The sequence below is a fragment of the Marmota monax genome, unplaced genomic scaffold, assembly GCF_021218885.2.
Source record: "Marmota monax isolate L192 unplaced genomic scaffold, Marmota_monax_Labrador192_F-V1.1 WCK01_AAM20220418_F8-fsc00096, whole genome shotgun sequence".
Lineage (NCBI taxonomy): Eukaryota > Metazoa > Chordata > Mammalia > Rodentia > Sciuridae > Marmota > Marmota monax.
This window is the reverse complement of record NW_026695236.1, coordinates 3,580,072-3,607,601: the sequence shown is the minus strand read 5'-3', so window position 1 is coordinate 3,607,601 and position 27,530 is coordinate 3,580,072. Positions and strand designations below refer to the sequence as shown.

Genomic DNA, 27,530 nt, shown 5'->3' with positions numbered 1-27,530 from the left:
AAGCAAAAAGTGAAAAACACTGGAAAGGAAGAATTGACAGAATTTTGGGACAGAGAACATGTGGGTGGTGTGGGAAGCCACTCCTAAGATATTTAGTGTCTTCACTCGGCCTTGAGCCAAGGAGATTTTGGTCTGGCACTGCACGCTATTTTGTGGTCCCTCCTACTTAATGGATACACAATGCACGACTTCAGTCTTCCCTGGGCTAGGAAGGCTGCTCTCATAGCTCTGGGATTGGACGTGTCCCATTGGACCTGGACAGCCCACCTCCTACCTTATTTGGCAGAAGAACATTCTATGGAAAACCTTTAAAGTTTCTCCCATATATAAATAAAGCAAACACGGGCTCTCGCTCTCTCTTTCCAGTGCGGAACTCGACCTCGCTTTCTAAAATTACTTTCTGTGTCATGTGGTTTAATTGCCGCCTTCTTTTCTTACCTTTATTTCACAGACAGCCCACTTCACCCAGAGGAACCCCAAATTCCATCGCCTTCAGAGGACATGGGCGAGAGGGTGGGAAGGGATAGAAGGAGTTATAGCATCAAGGTGCTCACTCTTGAGTGTCTCTGGGAATAGGCAGGAAGGAATTGAATTTTATCTGAGACAGTTTAGAATCTTGGAGGTAGGTGATATCCCAGGGATGCAGCAAAGAATGTGGGCTGTGTGCTGCTTCTAGCTCCCAGTGGACTGGACTGAAGCCAAGGAATAGTACATACCACTGAGGCATTGTCTACTGTACTTTCTGTACAATTAAGTACTGTTCATAGAAGAGGGATTAAGAACACAGAATCTACAGCCAAAGTGCTCTGATGTGGCTCCCAGCTCAACTTTAGCAATTTACTTCTTTTGGCCTCAGTTTCAATTTCTAAAAAATGGGAATAAGAGCAAAAGGTAAGTGACATCAAAAGGTATGAGACATCAATGAATTAATATATGTACAATGCCTAGAACAGCACACAGGAGATGCTCCAAGAGTGTTAGTGGATGGTGTAATTAAAGTCAATATAAACAACACTTTTATGCCTTTCAAGCCACATTTACATTTGCCATTTGATTAGGTTGTCATGGTGATGCTGTGAGGGTACATGTCCACCACCTAGGCTGGGAACTTGGACTCCAAGCAGTTATGTGACTGGCCTATCTTCAGTGGCCAAGCTGAGAGGAGTGCAGGGCCATGGGCTCACGTCATTGGGCAGATCTGCCACCTCACTGCCTTTCAAGTCCAGGATGGAGGAGAGAAAAGCAACCATAATTTCCTTATTCAGCTATTCAACCTCATACATTGCATCAACTCAGTCCCCAAATCTCTCCTAAAATACTCTTTCTTCTTTTATTTCAACCTAAAGAGAGGAGGAAGAAGGAAAGGAAGAGGAAGACCATAAGAATACAAATACAGTAAATTCTGGAAAGGATATGGGGGAAAAAGAATACTTTTATATTATTAGTGGGATTGTAAATTAGTGCAGCCACTGTGGAAATCAGTAAGGAGATTCCTTAAAAGATTAGGCATGGAACCACCATATGACCCAGCTATACCACTTGTCAGTATTTATCTTAAGGAATTAAAGTCATCATGCTATGGTGATATATGCATACCCATGTTTATAGTAGCACAATTCACAATAGCCAAACTGTGGAACCAGCCTAGTTGTCTGCTGACAGCTAAATGGTTAAAGAGATGTGGTGTGTGTGTGTGTGTGTGTGTGTGTATACACACACACACAATGGAGTTTCATTCAGCCATACAGAAGAATGAAATCATGCTAAGTGAAGTAAGCCAAACTCAGAAAGTCAAGGGTCATATGTTTTCTCTTATATGTAGAAACAGAAAGAGAGAGAGACAAAACAAAAAGGTTGGGGGGAATCTAGTGAAAACAGAAAGGAGGCCAGTTCAGTAGAGGAAGGAGATGGAGGAAGCGGGGGAAAGGGAAGAGGGAAGTACTGGGGAATTAAATTGCCCAATTGTACTGTTATATTGTGTGTATGTATGAAGATTTAACATGAATCCCACTCTGATGTATAATGATAATGCACCAATAAAAAGGAAAAGAAAAAAAAAAGAAAAAAAGGAGGGAGGAAGAGAAGAGGGAAGAAAAAGGTGGAAAGCCTGTGACAGGTATTCAGAGAATTCTCCACTCTCCGTGTGAACCACTGTCATCCCTTCCAGGACTGTCTTCTTACTCTAACCTGCCAGCAGCCTGAGCAGCCATGAGCGCATCCTGACATCCTCACCGTGAGGATCGCATCAGCATGTTGGCGGCAGCCTCTTGGGAGGGCATCTTGAAACCTAGGCTCCCTGTCTTCTTAGTTCACAATCACATCACAGGATTCTCCATCTTACTTGGCACTTAGCTTATCCGTCTCACAGCAAAACTGCAGACATGAGTTTTAAATAAATTATTGTGCCTACAAAAGAGCACTATCCAAAAAACAAAGAATGACTGGTAGCATTTTAGTCCCCTACCTGAGGCATTGTCTACTGTGCCCAAAGGCTCAAGTCAGAGAGGATCACGTTTCCATGATAGAAAATGGTTCTGTTTTTTTTTTTTTTTTCTTTCTATTTTGGTTTTTATTCTGAAAATGGCAGGGTGCTGCCAGGGTGGGGGGATAGATAGCAGCTGGTTTGTATATTGTCTTCTCTCTGGGAAACCTTTTGGAAGGTTTCTTTGAATACTATCCTTGACTTGCTCCCCTAGAAAAAGCTGAAGCTGTGATTGTTGATAAAAAATAATAGCAGTTAATCTAGACAGAATTCTCCATCTTTATTGAGATAAAACAAAAACACCAAGAAACAAAAAACCTCAAGTGGTCATTCTTGCTACTGGATGTCACCATGCACTGTCAAAAAAATCAGGAATTTCCTATGGGCTTGAAGCACAAGAACTTTGCATGTGACCTTAATATGTCTCCCAAACCGGAGGTCTCAGTAACTGGCCCTATGTTCCTCTTCTAATTTACAGTCTTCTTCCTCTGCCCACTCCTCGTTGACATTGTGAAGATAAATATTGCCATGTTGAGGGCTGTTGTGCGATGAAATGTTTATTCTCCCCAAGTTCTTACGTTGAGCCCTAACCCTGATTGGAAGTCGGGCCTTTGAGGTGGTAATGAGGCTAAGATGAGGTCACAAAGGCAGGGATCTCCTAATAGGATTTGTGTCCTTCTATGGTACCAGAGTTTTCTCTCTATTCAAACACACCAAGGAAAGGCCATGTGAGGAAACAGTGAAAGGTGGCCCCCTGCAAGCCAGGAGGAGGGTCTTTAACCACAACCTGACCATGCTGGTACTGTGATCTCAGATTCTAGCTCCCAGGGTCAGGAGAAGTAAACATCTATTGTTTAAGTCACCTGGACCAGGGTATGAGATTTTGTTATGGTAGCATGACTGACCAAGATGAAGGTTTTATATGATAGAGAACATGGGTCATTTCCTAAAACAACTTAATGACGTTATACCCATCTTACAGATGAGGAAACACCTATGGAAGTTGATGAACAAGCACACGCTGATTAAACAGCAGAACTGCGATTGGATCTCTGTCTTTGGCTCAATCTTTTCCCTCCCTAGTTCTTCTGGGTCTGCTTTGTTTAGCCTGGTTCTCTTTGTCCTGGGAAAACTTATGGCTAAAGTGCCCACAGCGTCAGGCAGAGATGGCAGAGATGGCAGAGACCACTCATCAGTCCATGAGAATTACAGAAAGGAACCCTAGGGCTCTCACAGAAGCCTGAAGTTTCTGATAGTTTGAAGAAATGGGTTCATGGGAGTGGTTGGGGAATAGAGTGAAGAATGTCTGGCATTAGACTTTCTGGGTTAAAACCCCCACAAGATCAAGGGAAATGTATTATATTCTCTGTGCCTCGGGGGCCTGTAAAATGGGGAATAATTATGGCACTTGCCCATTAGGGTTTTTATAAAGTATAAAATGAGATAATGTCTGTGAAGTGCTTTAGGACACTGCATGGCATAGTGTAAACACTTGCAAAGAGAGGAATGAGGGCATGGCCTGGACTGGGAAGGAGTGACTGAGCAATGCCTGACCACTGCAGCCAGCACTGGTTCAGGAGACACATCATTCTGGTGAAATCCAGAGTGACCATACTGCCCACACCTGGAGAAACAGGCAATCTGAGAGAAGCACTTGAAAGGCCATTCTTCCCTCATTACTCCTGTGAGATTTAGATGGGAAAACTGAGATTTGGAGAGGACACAGTCAAGCAGAGCATGCACAAGCTTTGGAATCAGAGCTGAATTTGACTGGCTTTTCTGAATGCTGTGTGTGTGATCTTGGGCAAGTTACTTAACTTCTCAGATCCTCAGTTTCTTCATCCTAAAAAAAAAAGAAGAAGAATTGATAAATAACTACCTTAAAAGGTGTTAGAGGGATTAAGTGAGAAAGACATGTGACAGTGTCCCTAAAATTGTTGGTGTCTATTTTTCTCTAAGTGCCTTCTTGTAGTTACCCAGTAACTGGTAAGCAGCAGAGTGAGGTCTAAGATTAGACTTTTGAGATTAGACTTTTGGGCGCTTTGAGACCACAGGAATGTATTTAAAGAGAAAGTGAGATGCTAAAGTTCTGGTCAGGGGTGTAGCAAGGATTTGTTATTGGCTCCCTATCATTCTTGGATTTTTTCTATGGAAAAAAGTACAAAATAGAGCAAGAAAAAAAATACAGTCATGGTGTCTGTATCTAGAATCCCCAAAGGGTCTCAAGATTAACAGTGGTTGGGTTGTACACATAGCTAATTTCTGCACATGGACTTTTAGTGAGTCCTCATTAACTCATTCAACCAAAAAATAGTATGAAACATCTGTTGTTTGTGGGAAGCCAGGTGCTTGGTGCTACAAAAATTGATGGAGTAGTCACTGTCCTAGGAGGACCCTATTATAGTACATTAGATAAAAATAAAAGAAAAAGATTCACTACAGGGTGTGATAGGGTCATGGCAACGGAATGAACATGGAGGCACAATGGAAAAAGTCCATATTTGGTCTGGAGCTGTCAAGGAATCGACGTGAGAACTGTCAGAGCTAGGAGAAGCAGGAGAAAAGCACATCATGACACGGAATGAGAGAGAGCCTGGGCTGCATTTGAGAACTGTGACTTTGATGTGGCTGGGCACGGGGCACATACTGGGGAGCAGAGATGCTGAGGCCTGACTCAGACTGTCCCCAGTTCCCAAAAAGGCACTGTGTATTGTGTAAGGAGTTTGAACTTTGTCCTAGGCATGGGAGAGATCCACAAAAACCTTTTAAAAAAGAGTTCCTATTTTAAAATTTTCATTAGGTAGAGATTGAAGTAGATGCTGGACTGGGGGATAGAAGAAATTCAAGATAAGGAAATCAATAGGAGACTACGGCAGTGTCTGGATGAGTAAAGATGAGATTCAGTATCACCAATGATGATAGGGCCTGGGCTTAAGATATAGAAATTTTATATCTGATATATATTTGTGTGTGAATACATGAACACACAAGTGTACACGCACTCACAGAACCAGATGATTGGTTCTGTCTTTACTGTAACACCTGGCCTGAATCCCACCGGGCTCCCAGCTCCCCACAGGAGTGCCCAAGGCCAGCCCTGGTTCCTTTTGCCTTGCCTTATCCTCTCACTTCTCCTCTGTGGTAAACCCAAATGGCTTTTCATTTCCAAGCTAACCTCAAACCCAGAGTTTGAGGTAATTAAACCCTGCTTGTGAGGTTGTGGTACTGGAAACGTCCTCCCAAACCGTGTAAGTGCAGGATGTGCAATGTGCCTGGACACATGCAGCACTCCCAGGGCCGTGCGGCTCAAGACAGCACAGCTGCATTCGTTTCTGCCATCAGAGCTCTAACACGGCAATTACATCCACCCAGGGCATGACAAATCAGCATTTATGATGGATTCTGATAAACAAATGCAAACCAACCCCTGAAGAAAAACAATAAAAAGAAAACCCACAGCACACACTGGAAGAAATGAGTAGTACTAAACGTGCCTTCATCAAAAATAAAACTCTTACTCAAATAGACAGAAACTCTTGTGGAGTGTACGGTAAAGATGGATGGCACATTATCATCCAAGTTTCTGGAACCCTTATTAATGTGATGTTAATGTTAGTAAAAGGGTGAAGGACTAACTAACATTTACTGCCTATTCTCTTTTTTAATCCTCCTAAAACAACCTTAGGAGGATGGAGTTGTTATTCTCTTGGAAAGAAGGCATTTCAAATTCCCCAAAATCCAACATTATCATGTTCAATAACTGGGGAATCAGCTGAGCACACACAGGTGACATGTTCTCTGTTTCACTGGTATCAGTAAAAGGCACATATGAACAGATCTCAGAAAAATGAATGCATATGGAATATAATTTTTAGTAATCTGAATGCAATTCTCCATTGTGTATCAGTTACTATGTTAAATGAGTACTTCAAATAGACCTATTCTCTTTTTCAATCCTCAAAACAACCTTAGGAGGATAGAGATGTTATTCTCTTTCAATAGTTAGGAAACTTTGGGAAAGAAAGCTTAAGTAGTCTTCCCAAGTTCATGCAGCTAGTATGTGGCAAGGTCAGGATGAAAACTCAAGTCCCTTGAATTCCAAAGCCTGTACTCCTTCCATTGCCATCTCCTGCTCAACTTATCAAAATGCAAGCGACTGTACTCCACAGCCTTGCTGGAAAGAGTGCCAGTTCCATATCTGTAGAGAACATTAGATTAGAAGAAGCCTAAGGAAAGGTCAACACCAAACCCTCAGAAACTGATGACAAGCCCCAGGTCGCACAGTTGAGGTGTCAGTCCACTCGATCACTAATGTCTTTTCTCCCCCAAGCCAGTGTTCTTACAGCTACTTCAGGCTGCATTCTCCTGGTTCAAGAGTTGGGTTTTTTTTTTTTTTGTATTTTTTTTTTTTACAGAAGTTCGTTATACTTGTTTTCTTAATCATGAGATTTCTATTCTTGTTTGAGTCTGAAAAGGAGCTGGGGAAGCAATAGCTTTTCCTTTAGCAGATGTAATCAATGGAAATGAATGAGCTGAATCTCCCTATTGTACATATCTGCATCCACAAGATCCTACAAGAGGATGAATGAGAACTGATTAAATCACAACAAAATGGTTTTATTTATAATTAGTGCTCATGTCTTGAAACACAAAACTCCCACCCAAATATTTATCCTGAGGATAAACATGTCCCCCACGTGTTGCCATAACTAGTTCCTGCTGGCACAAAAGAACACATCTGAGCATCTGCATCTGGCATATAACGGATACCTTCCATAAAAAGGGCTCAGAGGATGCTCTTGTGTGGTAGAATCTGCCCAAGAGGCCTGGACCTGAGCTTTCTACTGGGTCTGGATTCAAAGGTAATTTTCTCTCAAAGGAAAAAAAAATCATAAGCTCAGTTACGTGGATCTCAATGATATCTTCAACAGAAATCCTTTGGATTTTCTTCAAACTGAGAGGCTATAGGGAATCACAATGAAGCTTGACATTAATAAAGAAAACTTCAAGGTTAAAGAAATATGAATATCCTTTCAAATTAAGCTAAGAACCTAAGTTTTTCTCTAAGGTATGTGGTTCAAAGTCTCTAAGATGGAAAGATAATTGGAACATGATCCTCCAACTATGTTTGGCACTAATGGATGCAGGTATAGTTAGATGGAGGTGGAGAGAATTGAGGGAAGAGAGCTGATGGGAATGAAAAGCCCCATGTGATCTCAACATCTACCATTAGGCAGAAAGAGTGGATGTGAGGTTGGAACTGACTTATATCACACAGGTCATTCCTTAGTCACCTGTAGGTTTCTGTCCCAGTTTCCACAATTCCCCTACTAGTAATAAGTGGAAAAGGTTAATCATTTAAGAAATACTTGATACAGGAAGAAGAAACTACAAAAATAAGACTGCCTGACAGTTGTTTGGCACTTAAGCCGAAATCCTGCAAGGGTATCTTCTGGTATAAAGGATTTTTCAGCAAGAGGGTTTAAGCTTGGTGAGATCCACAGAGGACACAAGGCCACCACTGTAGGGGAAGAAAGACATGGGGTTTTCCAAGGCTAGAAGGCCTCTGGGTCTTATTTACTTGAACTTCAGCAGCCCTGAAGTCATTCAAGCTGCACAGGGCAATTGCCAAGATCTGTGGGGATGACTGCTGTGACTCCAATGTTTGGGCAACAGCATCAGCACCTGACAAACAAGTGATCAAAACATATCTTCTCACAGGTGCTCAGCATTCACTCATTCCGATCCTGAACTATCTGACCTTGCCTTTTGCAGGTCTGATCCTTGTTTTTCTCTCTCTTCACTTCTCTTCCTATCTGGATGCTATACCTTCAGTTATATGCTCCAACATGATTCACAACACAGTATTTCTTGGTCTCTATCACTGATTCTCTTTTCTTTTCAGGTTTTTTTTCTTCTTCTTCTCCTTCTTGGTGTTTCCCCCACTGATAAACCCAGATACATCCATCCTTCTCACCCAGTCCTGAGGATCTTGTGTCTAGGATGTTGCCCTTTCCTCCATCCTTACAGAAGGAAAACTTGTAAAGAAGGCATTTCAAATTCCCTAGAGTCCAACATTATCATGTTCACTAACCGGGGGAATTGACTGAGCACACACAGGTGACATGCTCTCTGTTTCACTGGTATCAATAAAAGGCACATATGAGCAGATCTTAGAAAAATGAATGCATATTAAGTATAATTTTTAGTAATCTGAATGCAATTCTCTGGGCTAAATACCATGCCTTTAAATACATTTTCTACTTAAATCAAGTAGAAAAGAAGAAAGTAAGAGAAAACCTTTTTTTTTTTTCCCTAACTCGCTTGGTAAGGAAAATAAGAAGGCAGTAGCAAAATTAACAGAAATTGAACCATAACACAAAAACCAAAGAAAGGTGCCACAGGAAGGTGACTGATCAAATATGCTAGCATGGTGCTTCCTCTCTGAGTGGGCTGATGGGAGCTGTACTTCAGAGGCAAAGGCAAAGAAATAAATGCTTCCTCATGCAAAGTAGGAACCCAAGAGCCTTCAGATCTATAAACCATCAGCTAACTGGATGCAAATGTGCATACAGCCTTCCTTCTTGGGAACTACAAAATCATGAAATGTTTACAGTGTTAGACTCCATTATACAAATTTACTCTTTTGAAGAGGAGGTGAATTAAAGACAAACACTGCAGTTAAAATACATAGAATGAGTTTCACAAGATCAAAGCCTTGGAAAATCCATAATGTAAAACCAAGGATCTTTTACAATTGTGAAACAATTCTAAGGCTACTAGCCCCCTACGAACATTTCATTCCAGAAAACTTCTCATCATTGGACTTTGTATGATATTTGTGGCCTCAGAGTTAGAGTCAGATCATGTGACAAATAACCTTGTCCAGATGGTGTCCCCCAAAATGTACAAGAAACAAGAGTAGGCTTACAGTGGTATTCTTATTGCTGATTCTATTAAAATTTTACCTTTTAAAAGTCTTTAAACAGCATTTTATTTAGAAAAGAGGCTGATACTGGGTCAAACTCGCCAAGAAAATCATTCCTGCAAGCTTCTGATTTTCTATTTTTGTTCTCCAGGAATCCTGGTTCATAAAGACAAACTAAGCCTTGGCAAAGAGATAGGCACGCTAAAACTGAGCCCAATGGAGAAAGTGACAACATTTCATCTATAGACAGCCAACTTTGTGAAAGGTTTGTATTGCATGAACTTCAAATCCTTATTTTTATTTAAGTCCTCTTAAAAAAAGAAAGAAAAGGAAGAAACAAACCAATAAACAAATAAGAATATTAAAGAAAATTATTATCTAGAAAATATATTTTCAAAACTATGAACATTCTTTTTCCATTTTCAATGTAAGGAGTGATTGTTTTTCCAGGGGCCTGAGAAAAAAGAAGGAAATCCCTTGAGCTTTTGTAGTGTTAAAAGAGTCTCACTTATTTATATCTTTGTTTACTGGGCAGTGTGGAGGGCTGCACAATGTCCTCACAATGACAAAACCATGGGTGAATGTAATCATGTACTCACCAAGCTGCACCTTCTCTACAGTTTGGGTAATAAGTCTGCTTTGTGAGAATAGAACTGGAATAAGGCTAGTTAGTGAGAGAAAGCCAATGACAACAATATTCCAATAAAATATCTGAAATTAAAAGGGCCTGAGTCCATATCCCTTACAAATTCACCAGTCCCAAAGTACCTCTTAAGGAACTTTACATTTTGAAAAATCTTACATCATTAATAACTAGTTTATTTTCCGATATTTAAGATAGACAACTGCCAAGAATAACTTAAGACATTGGCATGAGATAACCAGTGTCAACAGTTTTGTTTAATTCTAGGCAAAGACAAAGGAATAGGATATTCTGGATGAGTTGTGTAAATTAATGACAAATAAATATAGGGTTTCTGTTAGTTTTTTTTTTTATTTGTTGAACAATAACTTTTTTTTTTTTTACAATAACTCTTGGACTTTCTATTATGCAGCTCAGTGTAATCTGGAAAGAACTCAGTCTTCTGCTTCCTCAGGCCTCTCATATCTGTATCCACTTTACCACCAATCATATTTGGTCCTTCTCAACTCCCTCCTGGGGATTAGATTTCTTTTTTCACTAAATTTCCTTATTCTGTTTTTGTCTCCTATCTGGGTTTAGATATGTCTAAAGCTCAAATCTCATGGTGTCACTTTTCAGTGTCCCTCTCACCTTCAGGACTAAGGTCAAACTCTTCACCCAAAGAATTGCCCCTGATGCCCCCATCTCATGTTCTGCTGTCCAACTCCATCACTCCACTACTGTCCTCCATCCAGAATCATCCACAGTTCTTCCACACCATGCAGATCTGCTTTATTTGATTGGGACATTTTTTTCCCCAGTTTGTCTTGCCAGAGAATCCCTGTATACCTTTTAGGTCTTAGCATTGTCAAAAAAAAAAAAAAAAAGTAGTCTCCTCAGGAAAGAGGTCAGAGCTGACTTATCTTTTTAGCCTATGCAACACGTTACATAATTTAGCATAAGGACTAAAGATTACTCCCTTTAAGAAACCTTCTCACCCTTAATTTTCCCCACTAAGGTAAAAATTACGTGGACACATTATTAATCCCATTCTAATATAACATGAAACCTATTATACTGATTTACATTTGTGAGCTCACACATCTGTCTGTCTTCTCTGGACTCCAAGTTCCTTGAAAGCAATGACCATGAACCCAGCATAGCTCCTGAACACAGTAGATACTCAACAGTTTGTTGAATAAATCAGCCAATGGTCTCAGGAAATCTGGAATTGCGTTTTGCTCTACCCTTTACTCTTTGGGAGACTATAGGCAGCTCAGTCCTCTGGGTCCCAGAGCACTTTCCTATAAAATGAAGGTAATAACACCCAACTCACAGGGATTTCTGTGAGGCTCAAATGAGAGGACAGATCAGGAGATACTTCAAGAGCTCTAAGGGTAAAACATGAACACTCTATTTCCTTATTATTATGAAATATGCTGAGAAAAGAATGAGAAGTAACTGCAATAAACAGTGGTGGTAGCTTCGTGGGGGTGGGGAGTGGGGGATATGAGGAGGGAGAAAATAGATGGAGTCCTGGTGAGTTGCAGAAGGACACAGGGGCCTGTCTGTTCCTTCTACCTTCAGACTCCATTTCCTAAAAGACTTCTCCTCTCTCCCTCCTCTCACCTGACACCCCCACTTTCCAGTCCTCACCTTTGCTTGCTCTTATTACTGACCCAGCTTCTCACGAGTTCTCCTGCTTCCACTTTTGCTCATCTCCAATCTATTCTCCACACAGCAGGAAGAAAGATCTTTTCTTAATGTAGATCAGATCATGCTACCTCCTTGCTTAGAGCCATTGAATAGTGTCCTGTTTTATAGCAGATAACACCCAGTTCACATCACAAACTCTCGGACCCTTTGCCATCTGGCCCCCCAGCTCTCCCCACCCTAATTATGTGCAGTTCCCCTCTTTTGCATTGCACGTTTATTGGCCTGCCTACTGTCAATTCCCAGAACCTGCCATGTAAAGCTATTTGTTACCTTCAGACTCACAAGAACTGCTCCCTCTGCCCCAAACGCTCTTCCTCAGCTTCTCCCCTGGTTGGCTCCTTTTTCTTTAGGTCTCTGCTCAAATACAACCTTTTAAAGAGCTCTTACCACATTTTTTTTTTATCCATTCATCTATTGAAGGGCATCCAGGTTGGTTCCACAGTCTAGCCATTGTGAATTTGGCTGCTATAAACATTGATGCTGCTGTGTCCCTATAGTATGCTGTTTTTAAGTCCTTTGGGTATAGAACAAGGACAGGGATAGCTGTGTCAAATGGTGGTTCCATTCCAAACTTTCCAAGAAATCTCCATACGGCTTTCCATATGGGCTGCACCAATGTGCAGTCCCACTAGCAATGTATAAATGTACCTTTTCCCCCATATCCTTGCCAAAACTTATTATTGTTTGTACACATAATAGCTGCCATTCTGACTGGAGTGAGATAAAATCTTAGAGTGGTTTTGATTTGCATTTCTCTAATTGCTAGTGATGATGAGTGATTTTTCATGTATTTGTTGATTGACTGTACATCATCTTTATATATACACAATAGAATATTACTCAGCAATAAAATAGAATAAAATCATGGCATTTACAGGTAAATGGATGGAGTTAGAGAAGATAATGCTAAGTGAAGTTAGCCAGTCCCCAAAAAACAAATGCCAAATGTTTTCTTTAATATAAGGAGGCTGATTCATAGTGGGATAGGGAGCAGGAGCATGGGAGGAATAGTTGAACTCTAGATAGGGCAGAGAGGTTGGAGGGGAAAGGAGGGGGCATGGGTTATTAATGATGATGGATGTGATGATCATTATTATCCAAAGTACAGGTATGAAGACATGAATTGGTGTGAATATACTGTGTATACAACCAGAGATATGAAAAATTGTGCTCTATATGTGTAATAAGAATTGTAATGCATTCCGCTGTCATAAACAAATAAATAGCTCTTACCTTTCCATCCAAAGTACATCATCTATTATTCTTTTCCTTGGTGCCCTGTTTATTTTTCCCTAACCAACCACCAATAACTATATTATAATTTGTTTACTTATTTATTATATTTCTCACTAGATGAATAAGAAGATTTATGGTCAAGTTTTTGATGCGATTCCTAATATCGAATAGTGCCTGGCATTTAATAGGCGCTCAATAAACATTGCACGAAGGATGGATGAATACACAGGAAATGAAGTAAAGAAGAGATGAGATCCAGGAGAGGAATCAGGATACTGTATGGCAAGAAGGCCTGGCAGTCCTGGGCAGCTTAGGGACACCATGAAGACTTTCAGGATATGTCTTGTATAGCAAAGTGGAAGGAAGAGGCCAGGGAAGCAGGAGGTGAGGGAGCAATGGGCCAAGTTCACTTTCTTCACACTATTTCTTCTGTGTGGAAATAATCTCTCTAAACACCTGTAAAAGCACAGGGTGCAGTGACACATGGCCTATAATCCCAGTGGCTTGGGAGGCTGAGGTAGGAGGATCGTGAGTTCAAATCCAGCCTCAGCAAAAGCAAGGTGCTAAGCAACTCAGTGAGACCCTGTCTCTAAATACAATACAAAATAGGGCTGGGGATGTGGCTCAGTGGTTGAGTGCCCCTGAGTTCAATCCCTGGTACCCTTTTCCCCCCAGAAAAGCACCTGGCATGGTAGGCATTATAAGGCAACTAGTACTAGAGGTCACTGGAGGTTACTGGGGGACTATTCCCCTGCTGGGCAGCCCTTCCATCTGGCACCCCCTGGCCAGCTGCTCCATTGGCATGCATGCCATCATCTCCCACTGGCATGGCCAGGCAGCTTCTCAGGCTCTGCAGACATGAGGATAAGCTGCCACCAGCTCTTAGAATGTGAGATCAGGGGAAATCTTTCAGCACTGATGGGTGGATTTCAACGCTGTTTCTAAAAATGGCCATTAATAGGTTTTTCTGCACACTATTCTAAATCTCTACTCACATTTCATCAGCAGCAACTGCACTGCTATTATCTGTCCTTGTGATCTCAAGTGATTTTTTTACCAGTCAAACAAATAACTGTGAACCAGAAGAGACCAAGAATAAAAAGAGATAAGAAAGGAGTCTATGACATGGGGGCTGAGCTTTCTGTCAAACAGTGTGTGGACTGTCTTTGAGATCATGTTACCACAAAGAATAAATAGAAACTTAAAAAGCAAGTGGGAGTTGGGAACATGTCCTTGCATCAGAAATGGACACAGAAGTGATGTCAGGAGCTACGTTGCAGGTTTATTCAGGTTTACAATATATGACAATGTTTACTGTAAAACATCGCCTCTGCCATCCTGGGGAAAGATTCAAAAGTACTTCTGAATAATCAACTGAGGTTGATTCTAAGCACTATTTCAGAATGGGCAGGCAAAGCGGTGCCTTTCAAAGGCAGTAGATTTAAGAGGCAGACACAGTCAGAATCCTTACCCACCATTCATTTCATGGGCAGAAAGAACTTCCATTCCTGGGGCCTCTAAAACCCTACTGTAATATAGTGGTCAAATGCTAGGGCATTATCTACCCAAAGACAACTATGACCTCTAAGTCTTTTGGGGGAATGTTCATCATGAACACTCATTCAATGGAGGAGAAATGCTCATTTAAAATATGCATGTGCAAGTATATCGATCACTCACAGCAAAGTCTATGGAGACCACAGGACTATTGTAAAATTCCCTTCATAGTCTGACTGCTAGTTGGGAAAGCTGGCCCAGAAATGGCCCACTGAGCTTATCTTGCTATATTGCTATCAAAATCTCATGAGACTGGGAGTGCTATAATGATGGATACATTTGTATTTATTTTTTAAGGTAGCTTTAAAAACCTTGGTTTCCAAAATATTGGAATAAAGTTCTGAGATTCCTGATGGTAACCACTATCTTCTACTCCAGCTTCAACTTCCAGAAGCACCAGCTCTTTAAATGACCCTTGAATTTCTGCTTCTGGAGATACTTTTTTTACTTAAGGTTCTTTCAGACAAATGTTTAGATTATTCAGGCTTTAAAAACTCCATTGAGTACTGAGAAGTTATCAAAAAGGTTTCCATCCAGCCTGACTCTTCCCTGGCTCACTCCTCTCCAATCAAGTCTGCCCAAATCAGATGTTGTTCATGCCTTTAGAGAATAAGGTTGATCCTTTGGTCTTCCCCTCTCCTGCATGCTCTAAGTGGGCATGAACCAGGTCAAACTCTGCTGTGTCTGTGACTTTTATGGCCAAACAGGGCTTCAAAATGGAACAAAAGCTTTAGATATGTAGATTAACTTGAGAATTAATTAATTCTACAATTTGCTTTACATACAATCTTTCATTTAATCATTAGAGCAACCTGTCAAATAGGTGTATTTTATTATCATCCTTATCCACAGATGAGGAAACTGAGGCTCAGAGAAATGAAGTGACCTTTGCAAGGTCTCATATCTAGTGAATGACAGAGCTGGTATTAGAACTGTATTAGTCCATTTTTTAAACTATAACTAAATACCTGAGGTGGGTAACTTTATATAGAGTTTTGTTTTGGCTCATGGTTCTGGTCTAAGGTCAAAGGGTCATATCTGGTGATGGCCTCCTTGCTGGAAGAGTCCTAAGGTGGCACAGGGCATCATGCAGCAAGCGAGAGGGAATTAGTGGTGTGTGTATGTGTGTGTGTGTGTGTGTATTTGTGAGTGTTCTCTAATCTCTCTCCCCCTTTTTATACAGCCACCAATATTCAATTATGGGCTTTCCCCCAATAGCCTGTTTAATCCTAATCACCTCCAAAAGGTCCAAATTCTGAACAACATAGTTGGATTAAGTTTCCACCCTCTTAGTTCCTGACAATAAAGATTAAATGTCAACACATGACCCCCTGGGGGATACACTCAAACCACATCCAAACCAAAGCAGGAAGCAGGGGCTTTTCTGATTCTAAATCTTGTATTTTCCAGGCATTGTGTTCTGCTGCCCAGTATCTGGTCACTGGCCATGCCTCTTGGGGGATCATACATAATTGATACTAGTTGACTACACTCCTTCATTCTCAAAATCCTTTAACCTGTTGCTAGTTACAGCAGGTCCAAATTTAATGTCTTGAAAGCAGCCCCAGGATAAGAATAAATAATCTCATCATAAAGATGCTGTTCTTTAGATAAAGTGCGCCTGGCCCAGCTTCAGAGCAGAAAACTCTTCTAAAGAAATGTATTTCCAAAATTTATATGACCAGAATGAAATATTTCTCTTGGATTTTGAAATTCTCCAAGTGCATGGAGAGATCTAAAAATATTTTTTTTTAAAGAGAGAGAGAGAGAATTTTAATATTTATTTTTTAGTTTTCGGGAGACACAACATCTTTGTGTGTGGTGCTGAGGATCGAACCCAGGCCACATGCATGCCAGGCAAGCGCACTACTGCTTGAGCCACATCCCCAGCCCTAAAAATAATTTCTATTTTCAGATCAAGCTTTTCACCATCTTTTCAGAAGAGATGGCAGATGGCAGTTGGTGTGACATTGGTTTTCACTCTAGTAGTTTCTGATTTGTGGAGAAGGGAATGTGGAAGTAATTCATGTAGTCATTTTTATTGAGGGGATACTATGAGGAGGGTATTGTGCTGGCTATGGAGCACCTGAGAGTCTCCTGGATCTAAAGATGACACAGTGATGGAGACAGACACACGCACTAAACAAATGTACATTGAAACCAAGCGTGAGAAAGAACCACGACTACCTATACACACCGAAGGAGTGTAGGGGATGAACAAGTTGCTTCTTTGTGGCACTATTGAGGAGGACAGTGTGGCAGAGGTGACCCTGCAGAGGCTGAATCCTGAGGCATGCTGAAGATTTTGAAAAGAGAGGCCCAGTGTGAATGACTCTCTCTGGCTTTATGCAACATAAAATCAAGGAAAAGAAGAACATGAAAGATCACATCCAAGTATGGAAGACATTAACTCTTTTTGTTGAGCTCTATTGCTAAATTTCTGTACACTTAATTACAAAATTAATGGTTGGTTATTCTTGGAATTCATTCTCTTTCATGATCTAAACAGCTTCTCCTCTGCCACCTTCATCTGCCAACTCTGATTCTTCCATTTATCTTGGCTCTGAAAATACTGCCATTAGAAATGTATCTGCACCTCTCTTCCATCCTTCTTCACTTGAATGAATGACCCTCTAATTATACCTACACACTTCCTTGAAACTGCCTCCTTACTCACTCACTGGTCCTCATGCCTCTTCAGTTACACTTAGCTCCTCAAAGGCAGAAGAAGAAATGTTGTGTTTACTGTGAGGTCTCCATTGCCTAAAAATGTAATAAGAACTCAGCAGATGTGTCTATTGATAAATTTAATATGTAAATAAATGAATCATCCTGTAATTTTTAAAGTTCCCTCCAACTCCATGATACCCTGATTTTAGCAGAGCCAGTGGAAGTGATAACAACAGATACCCATGGGCAGGAACAGGGAATGCTCTAATTTCTATCCTGGAAAGGCCACAGTACATCAGACTTCATGCAGTCATCCCTGGTAAGAGGGACCTTGCACACTGGAAATGGTAGGGTGGTATGGTGGGTGTGAGTGTGGGTGTGGGTCCTAAACCCAGGTGGATCCAGCTCCACCATTATGGGTTGCATGACCAAAGGCAAGTGGGCTAACCTCCTCATACTTCAGTATTCTCACTTACAACAAAAGAATAATAACTGTGCTTATCTCAAAAAGTTGTGGAATTGTATCAAATGAGTCAATGCATGTCAACTGCTTAGAACAATTCCTGGCACTCTGTATATCCTAAAAAAATGCTGTTATAGTTATTACTTGAATTCCCTCCATAACGCTATCAAAGAAAATTCAGAATAATAGGGATTTAGGTTGGAATCCTCAATACTTTTTTCAAAACCTTAGAGAAGGAGCATGGAGACTGTGAGCTGTTGACTGGAGACTAGCTCTACTGTACACCTGGCACTCATGTTTGAAGTCACTGGGCATCCCACACCTCAGGAAAGAGGCTACTTTGTAGAGATGTGGACTCCCTCTTTCTGTTTTCTGAGAGAGCAAAGCTAACCAAAACAAAGGACTCCACTGAGTCTGCTTTCTCCAGAATTCCTCACCCAGGGGAGAATGTTTCAGGACCATAAATAACAATACAGAATGAGATTAAATGCTTTAAAAAATAATATTCCCAAGTTACTAATCATTCAACTATACCCGCTATCATCCCTCTAGTTTTCCGTAATCACTTTTAAAAGCAAATGCAGCTTTGGTTTCCTCTTATTCAGGTTCCTCAAAAGCTGATGATCTTTCCATCAAAAAACCCTCTCCTCAAATGACTGGGTGCATTTTACTTGTTCCTGTGTCCTTTTGGTAAGAGCTGTGTTTTAACTAGGCTGCCTGGCAACCCTCTGGGTATGAAATGAATAAATGCTTTTAACCATTGACCTCGGCACCCGCAAGTGGAGGACATCCGTCAGATTTTCATCACAAGATCATACAGCATGTTTTGTGTTCTGCATCAGAAAGGCAGTTGGATACCAACCCAAAGGATTTCCCAAAGTGCTTTCTACACATCAAAGTGAAGGTTTTTAAAGCTGACAGTAATCCATGTCTTTTCAAACAAAAGTACTACACATTAGTGATCCTTTTGCAATTGCCATACAAATCAAAAGGATTTGCCCTTCCTCCCCCTATAAGACTGGCGTCTGGAAAGAAGAAGGCAGATAATAAAAGAAATATTTGGTAGAACTGACAAAAAATGCAAAATAAAATAAAGTCACAAACCCTAGAGCCTACAAAGGCTAAAGACAACCAAGAGAAACTGGAACGGGGGATACTATTAAGTCTGAAAAATCATCCAAAGAAACTCTATGAACAGCTCAGACTTGGACCAACTTAAAATACCAGGTGGTCCAGGTTGGAGTCAGACAGTATATATTTCTGTACAGGATTTGCCTTCCAGAGCTGCTGTTTACATAATCTATATATTGCTATTTACAGTTGCTTTTAAAACAGGCAGCAGGTTCTTGTGTTAACATTTTTTTATTATGTGAATCCAAATGTATCTGCTTCTAGAAAATAGGGGATTATAAGCCTGAAATAAGATTACTTCAGAGAGATTTCCACCCAGGTGGGTCAACTTCCAAAAGCTGAATGTTGTCTAGAAACTGAACTCCCAACAAAAACCTGTGACCTAAAATTGAAACGACAATGGAACATTTAAAAAAATTTTATGAAGAGGAAATAAATTTCCCATAATCCCTCTGCCCTAATGCAATCATTTTCATACATTTACTTCCAAACCATTTTTCCAGAGTTACATCTTTTTATAGTAACACATGCTAGATTCCATTTAGCATTTTGCATTTAAAATTAAGCATTCATTGACATAAGCCAACATTTCTGAAGTCTTCCTAATGATCACACAAATCCTTATTTAATACATAATACCCTTTCTCTGGAGAACAATTCAACTATTTATAGCAACATGTTTAAAAGAACATACTTTCTGAGTATCAACCTCAGGATCCAGGAGCAGCCAATCTCCCTCCTGAGCTCCTGGCACCCACCACATTTGCTTAACTTTCAGATCCCGGGAGATGAGGCTTTCTCTTATCTTCATCAGAGCTCCTGTGGGCCAGGGAAACTGAAGGGGTTTGGAACAGGAACAGAGACTCCAAGAAGTCAAAGTGGAGGGTAGGGTGGGAGTTCCAGGAATTTGGAGGTGCTGACAGAAGCTAGGGCCTCCCAACCTCTGGTCCACTCCCTAGATATCTCTTTGTGTTTTTCCATGAGCCTCAAGAATTGTCTCCATTCATCTCTAATTCCAACATACCATTTTTGTCTTTTTTCTTCCCTGGGTTCTGTTTAATGCTAATAAAAGTGGAAATACACAGAACAAACATCTTTTTGCTGTCCCCAGCTCAGACTTCACTCTATGATAGGCCCCTGGACACAAAAAAAGGGCCAATGTGAGATTTGTTCATATCCTAAATGGATATGCCAACACCACCAATGGGGATGTTGAGGGAGGAGAGATTCTAGAGTGAAAGAAGGGGATTTTGGTAAAAGGAGAGATGAAGGAAAGGGACGAGAACAGAGAGCCTCAGCAGATGTCTCTGAATGACTCGCTTATTCACTATCTGTTAACTGAGCACCAACTAAATACCTCAGATAGATCAATGAACAAATAGACAAAAATTCCTGCCTAAATGGAGCTACATTATACTGAGGAAATATAAATAATAATATAAATAACATAAATAATAAGTGAGTTTAATAATATGTTAGAAAGTGTCAAATATGATGAAGGGTGAACACACTAAGGGGCTCAGTTTCATATAGGGTGGTCAGAGTGAGTCTGATTGAGAAAGTGAGAAGTCTGGAAGAAGGGAACGAGGGAGCCACTTAGGCTATTTAGCCTATTTAGGGAAAGTGTGTTCTGCAAAGAGGGATGAGCCTGCACAAAGGCTTTAGGTAAGAGCTGTCCTAGAGTGTTTGAGGAACAGTGAGGAAACCATGCTGTTGGAGCAATGGGTGAGGCAGACGAATAGCAAAAGATGAGATCAAAGAGAACCACATCATGCCAGGCATTGTAGTTTTTGTTTTAGAAAAGTTTTGCACAGAAAAATTGTGTGATTTTATGAATTAACTTTCATAAACACAAGTCAACATTTTTGAAGTCTTCATAATGATCATAAACTTGTCGATTTAACACACAATATAAAAGGATCACTGTGTTGTTGTGTCAAGAACAAACTAGAGGAGCAAAAGCGGATGCAAGGAGGCCAGTGGGGAGGCTGCTGCCTAAATACAGCAGAGAGATATTGGCGGCTTGAAACAGGTGGAACCTGCAGTGACAGGAATGGGGTTCAAATTTAGTCTGAAGATGGAGCAAGGATTTTCTGGTGGATTGAATATGGTACCTGATACAAAGAGAGCAGTCAGGAATATGTGCAGGGTCTTAGCCACTCTGGGTGTGGTTGACAGACACAGGAGTGGATTGAAAAAGACAGAAAATTGCGAGATCAACAAGGAGATCTTTGCACAGGTAAGTATGAAATGATGAGGGTGTGAACAAGGTTGGGGATGTTAAGAAACAGATGGATTTTTAAAGCTTGGGTTAAAACTGACAGCTAAAGAAGACAAGTTTGGGGATAATAGTTTGTGTCAATATTCCCAAATATCCATTCTCCCTTTCTTTAATGGTATACAATTGTTTGTTGAAAATGTGGGTGCCCCCATCAAAAAGTTACATTTCCCAGGTTCTGTTGTAGCTAAGTGTACATATGGTCAAGTTTTGGCCAATTAGATGTGTGTAAAAGTGATATTCAAGACTCCTGAATGGTACCCTTTAAAAAGGTGTTTTTCCGTGAGATTAATTTGAAAGATATCAGTCATATTAGGATTATTCTTTAATAGATAGAATTAGTATCAGTTTCTAAATGATGTACAAAAAAAATCTATTTTATAATATTCCTTAGGTCATTAAAAATTAACCCATCTAATTAAAAAAAATTGAAAGGTGTTTCTCCTTTCTGCTGGCTCCTGTATAGAATCTGCAGTGGAGGTGAGAGCAGCCCTCCTAGACAATGAAGTATAAAATGCACAGTGATGATGACAAAATCAAACTCCGTGCCAACCTGTGACTGCCTACCTGACTTTGTTTATAGGAGAGACATTAATCCCATTTTGTTCAATTCTCTGTATTTGGGGTTCATTTTGTTAAAATTACCTGACCTTTCATCTAACTAATACAAGTTCGTTTAGCTGTTCTAAGAATAAAGCTCCAACACCAAATGCTTACCATCCCATGAAGCTAGGACTATATTTAACAGGGAAGGATTTAATTCCACCCTGCTTCTGCTCAACTTTTCCTAAAATATCTGAATTGTATTTGGGCTTCAATGTCCTGAGTCACTGCACAAGAGGTTCACATCTAGAGTGAATTGCTGCATATGGGAGTCATGTTTACTTAACAACTTATTGTTTCCCAGTCAATCAGGAGCTCCAATTTTATATAATATTTGAAGCAGAGATTCCAGGAATACATATTATGTTATGTACCTCAAGGGCAGAAAATGGCATCACCAATAAACTTCTAATTCCTCACAAAACCCATCATCATCTCCTGAATGATGGGTGAGTCAAGCCTGTGTTGACAGATTCTCCACACCCAAAGGAGGCAATATCAAGTTCCACTGAACAAAAATATATAGTTCATTCAACAACAAGTCCTGGCTGTGTGGGAGTCTAATAAACCACCACTGAACGCAAAAGGGATTCAGCTGAAACCTGTCACCTCATATGTGTAACCCAAGCTGCTTTGCGGGCCACTAAGTCTGCACACATTCCCCAATCAAACTGCATCTATTCCACGTAGAAGGGCTGTCACCTGCTGTGCTAGGAAGTATCTGAGGGCCCACTGCATGAAACATGCTGGTCCACAATCACATGATTTTTGATTTTCACCCTTTTCATTATTTTTCTGAACATCAAACTCAAGAGATAAAAAAAAAAAGCAAAGAAGCAGGTGAAGGGTCAGCAATGGTTTTGGGGCCAAAGGGGGAGGCTGGTGCACTCTGGGAAATAACATGATCCTCTGGTAAAATGACTGAGAGTCTGGAAAGATTAGGGCAAAGTAGATGCATTTCCTCCAAAATGGGCTGCATGTGGGCATTATCTTGGCAATGAGCTATGAAGTAGTGACGTTAATACTAATGAGGTTGAGAGGGAAAGGGCCACAACTTGATGGAGATAAAGAACAAATATTTACTGAGTGCCTCAAGTCAGGCAGAGAGAACATCATGTGACAAGTCAGTCTCTATCCTCAGGGTCTGGGGTGGAAAAAAAAATCAGTCATGATAGTAAGGAAACAGAGGGATAAGACAAATGTCAGGGACTCAAATCTAGCTTGGGGAGTGGGGAATAGGGTAGCCCTTCCTAAAAGAAGATATAAGTGGGGCTAGGGTGCTAAGCACACACACACTAAGCATATGTGAGACCCTGGATTCAATGCCCAGCTCTGGGGGGAAAAAAGGAAAAAAGATAAAAGACAAGGATATAGGTAAGCTGAGGCCAGAAATTTTGGTGACATCTGCATATGAAGAAAACCCTATAAAATGGGGTTGTTAGTTGCCTATTTAAGTATGCAAAACATGGTTGATGTCAAGCATCTACTCTGTTGCAACAAAACAGGTCATCATCATTGTATTATATAAAAAGTGGAATGTTAGTTTAGAAAAACAGGAATTAGAAGTTAACTTAGGATGAATTTGCATCATTTAGAAACTCTAGCCCCATGGAGGGAACTTGGAATCATCTAGTACCAATTTTGTCATCAATAGGACTATGCATGAATCAGCTAGAGCAGATGTGAACTGCCATCACAATGGACTGGAATTTTTAAGGCTTTCTGCTTCTGCCCACTTCTACAACCAAAGATTGTCTCTGTAAAGTCCTTTCACTCTCTAGATTATCTTTTCTTCTGAAAATGATGATGTTAGATGAGAACAATGGCTTCCAAATCACGCCCCCCCCCTTTTTTTTTTACTACAATCCATAGTAGAAATAGACCTTCTACATGGTTACTTGGTAAAAGACCTATTTTATTAATTTTAAATGCATTTGCTCTTTTTTTATTCTAATCCATTTCTTTTTAAAAATGAATTGCTGGCAGACCCACTAAGCTAATATTCTGATCCCTCCTTTGTGACCATGTAGTCAAAGCAATTCTAAACAAGATCACCTCTTATGGCCCTTCTTACCTCAGTTCTGGGCATCATTCACACAAATACCTAATATTTAACACATTACACTTTTCTAAGTGATTTCACAGGGGTTATTCCCTAGGATCCTCATAGCAGGAGCATAACAGAAGCAGAGGAACTTGTGGGATTCATCACAGACCACACAGCCAGGACACAACAGAGCTGAGTCCAGAACCCAGGGATTACATGGCAATAGCAATGCTTGCTCTGGTTAGTAGCTCATCTTTTCTCAGAGAATTCTACCTTCTGACTACTCTTTTGCTGTCAAGCTTCAACTTATAAACCTCTCCTGATCTATCAATGAAAGATGCAACTCAACTAAACACATTCCATGAATTTAATGTTAACTGCTAGATTCTTTAGGAACTACCTTGTCACAGATGCATGAAACTCAGTCCTTGCCCTAGAATAGCTCACATTCTAGTGGGAAGGAAAATCTACCCACACAACTTTTCACTAACCACAGTTCCAAAGACCCTTTAGAAGCTGCCCCTCTCTTTTGCTTCTTCAGCTCTATTTAACCTCAGAACACAGGAAGCCTCAAGTCTTTCTTGGAGACTGTGAGCACTGGAGGTGGTCAGGACAGCCAGAGGAAGGCAGTCCAGTGGGAAGAAAAGTATATCTCTGCCTGGGCTGCTTCCCTCTCTTCCCAAGAACCAGTGAAAGGGGGATCCAATGGGTTCTCAGCAGAACCCTAGATACCCTCTTCACACCCAGAACTGCATCAACTGACTTCAGGGATATATAAAAAACATTATCTAACATCACACAAAGATCAGGTCCCATGGATTTATGAATCACATTCTAATTATATTACTTAGAAGGGAAATAATTTATATTAGGGACAAGTATGTTTTTAGGTGCCCCAAACCTCCTTTATTTTCTTAACTATCCACAAGGCGATAAGTGCTGGTTGTCCATACGTCTAAGGCAATTGTTGCCATAATGATTGGATCCTACAGTGGGAACTTACTATTTTGCTCTCCAGAATCCACCCCTCTTCCCTCTGATGGCAATATTCAGATTTACTGTAGGGAAACTATAGCCCCTTTAATTTAAACTAATTGATACAGGTGGTCCTACCCTGTCTTCTAGGAATAGGCTCCAACTGTCTTAAGTTGCTGGTGATTGGTTTGGGAATGGGAAGAGAATCCAATCAGATCTATAAGACAGGTTCACTTTCTGAGGCTTCAGAGAAAGCATTCTTTTTCTTTCACAGGAGCTTCAATTGGTGGGTGTGGTATGGTAGATAGGGCAATGGGGTCACATTGAGGAGAACACTCCATCAGATGGAGTCTAACAATGAAGCTGACATTGCAGAAGTGGAAAGAACCTGCAGCTTTAGGAATGAATCTCAACTTCTTACTCATGCCTTGCCTGCACCCTTCACCCTTTCTTCTCTATTTTTTTTTTTTTTTAGTTAAAGGATACTTTTGTTTGCTAAAGTAAGTTTGCATTTTCTAACACTTACTATCAAAGTAATTAAACTGATACAAACTTTAAATACTTTGGGTAGTATATAAGGGCTCTTTGGGGGAGAGCAGGAGGTCAGTATAATACGTAAAGGTTGAGAGAAAGTAATTCTGTAGGAAACTATCACAAAACTTAGCATAAAGTAGTTGTTTCTACTTCTCAAAAACATCTTTTCTACACAGATTGCCACATTTAAATCACAATCTTGAGTCAAAGCAATTATTAACATTTTCATTTTGTAGTAATTATTTATTGGACACTTCATGTAGTTAAAAATATGACTTTGAATTCATTAATACATTTAATTGTCATAATAACCAGGTTAAATAAGAGTGGTGAGTCTGCCATAATCATTTCAGACTGAAGAAAGCTGAGTCTCCAAAAATTTAAATGAATTGCCCAAGTTAATGTGGGGAGGTAGGGCAAAAGGCCTCAAATCTAGGTCTCCTGCTTGTATCTCTCTCAACTTGATCCTCTGAACCAAAGACACTGACTCTACCACCAGACACAAATATGTCTGCTCTTAGCTTAATGTACTGGTATTAGCAGTGGGATGAACTTGATCCTAGCATTAAAGATCTGGATTCCAGTGGCAGATCCAGAACTGGCTAGGTGGTGACCTTGGGCATGTTCCCTTTGTCTGTTTTCTGTTAAAGGAGAGGTTTGAACTAGGATCTCTGATGCTGCTTCAAGCTCTAAAAGTTTTATAATTCTAGACCTTTCTGTCCCCACTCTCAAATTAATCTTTTCCCCAGAATAACAATCATAACCTTAGCTGATATTTATTCTCTCCTAGGTGCCAGGTACTGTGCTAAGAACTCTGCCTCTGTTTTCCCCTTAAGCCTTACGGCATTCCTATGTCAATTATATCTCTTTGACAGATAAGGAAACTGACTCACAGAGGTTAAATGAACTCTTCAAGATCAACAGGATTAGAAAACATCAGGGAGTCTTCTGACTCCAGGTCACACTGACCATGAAGATCTTAACTGAGTCCACATTGTTTTCGCTGAAAAAATTAAGCTCCCTGCATTACTCGTCACCTCTCTCCATGTAGGAGGGGGAGGGAGGGAAACAAAAAAGCCAAACCAATACATTAAGCTACAGCAGGCAAATACAGAAACCTCTGGAAGGGCGCTTGTAGGATCCTTTCCAGGCCGAGGGGGCGGGGCGCCCTTTTCCTCCAGCCAAAGGATAGCTCTAGCGTCCTACCCTCCCAGAGCCAGACCATTACCTTGTTGAGATGCGGGTTCCTGGTGACATCGTATCCACGCTTCTTCAGGGGCACAGGGCGCGCTGGGCCGGGTTTGGAGTGGCAGGCTCGGGCGGGTGCGGAGGGTGCCCAGTGTCGAAGGGCACCGCAGGCCCTACCCGGCGGGAGAGCCAGCCGCGCGCCCGTGCCCAGCGCGGCGCCCATGGTCCTTACGCCAACCTGGACCAGAAAGAGACCAAGGTCAGGGGCGCTTTCTAGCTAGCCAGTACCCACACGTCAGCAGAGCAATCGGCCTGAGCCAGGGACACGTCCTCTGGGAGCGTGAAGGGGCACCCTAAAGGTTAAAAGCGCCAACCCTCACCCCTCCTCAGTGGCCACCCGCTCTGTATTCTGCTTGCGGTGTGCCAGGCCTCGCCAAAGGCAAAGCGAAAGCAAGCAAAGCAAGCAGATCCTGTGCGGGTGACAGCCCGCGCCATCCCCGCCCCCACCCCAGGGAAGCAGAGGCGACTGCGCAGCTAGAAGTCCTTGGACGCTCAAACCTGTAGGGTGATTTGCCTAAGTTCCGTCCTCCCGCTCACCTGTGCTGTTAGGAAAGCCAGTGTCTACCCGGCCCTGCTGCGGGGCAGGCGGGGCAAGGCGCTGCGGGTCTGTCTTTCCTCTCTCGCCAGTGGCTGGGCCGAGCGGTCGCGGGGCTGTTGCGTTTTGGAAAAAGCCTTCCTGAAACCTTTCTGCACAGTGCCAGTTTTCCCCTAAGAACGTGCGTGGAGCTCCTCACAGTCGTGTGTACTAGGCTCCCTAGTAACAAGATGAAGCTCAGGGTGGCCCCTGAGACTCTCCATCCTGACAAGACTGAACGCACTGACTGGTTAGCATCTAGGGATCAGCATACCCTGTTCCCCTCCCACCATTTGGAGAACACCCTGGCTGCAAGATTCGGAGTAGAAACCCTCAGGTGTTGTGCAGTGCTCAGTGTTGTCTTGTGTCATTCAATACAATAGCCACTAGCCACATGAGGGTGTATAAATTAAAGTAAATTAGTTGAAATAGAATAAAGTTTAAAATCCAGTTTCTCAGTCACAGT

The 27,530-nt window shown here is 41.2% G+C and overlaps 1 protein-coding gene across 2 annotated transcripts in view; it reads right to left on the bottom strand.

Moving 5' to 3' along the window:
- Me3 (malic enzyme 3) overlaps positions 1-27,313 on the bottom strand; it is a 198,556-nt gene extending 171,243 nt beyond the window's left edge. Inside the window, exons 1-2 of one of the 2 annotated variants that reach the window (XM_046439339.2) lie at positions 27,028-27,313; positions 26,471-26,668 (exon numbers count right to left, since the gene is read on the bottom strand). In XM_046439339.2, the coding sequence (XP_046295295.1) occupies positions 26,471-26,653 (183 nt within the window). In that variant the 5' untranslated portion in view covers positions 26,654-26,668; positions 27,028-27,313. Of the gene's footprint in view, positions 1-26,470; positions 26,669-26,810; positions 26,933-27,027 lie in introns of those variants that run through there. The other variant, XM_046439340.2, reaches the window with a different exon arrangement.
- Between the last annotated feature and the right edge of the window lie 217 nt (positions 27,314-27,530).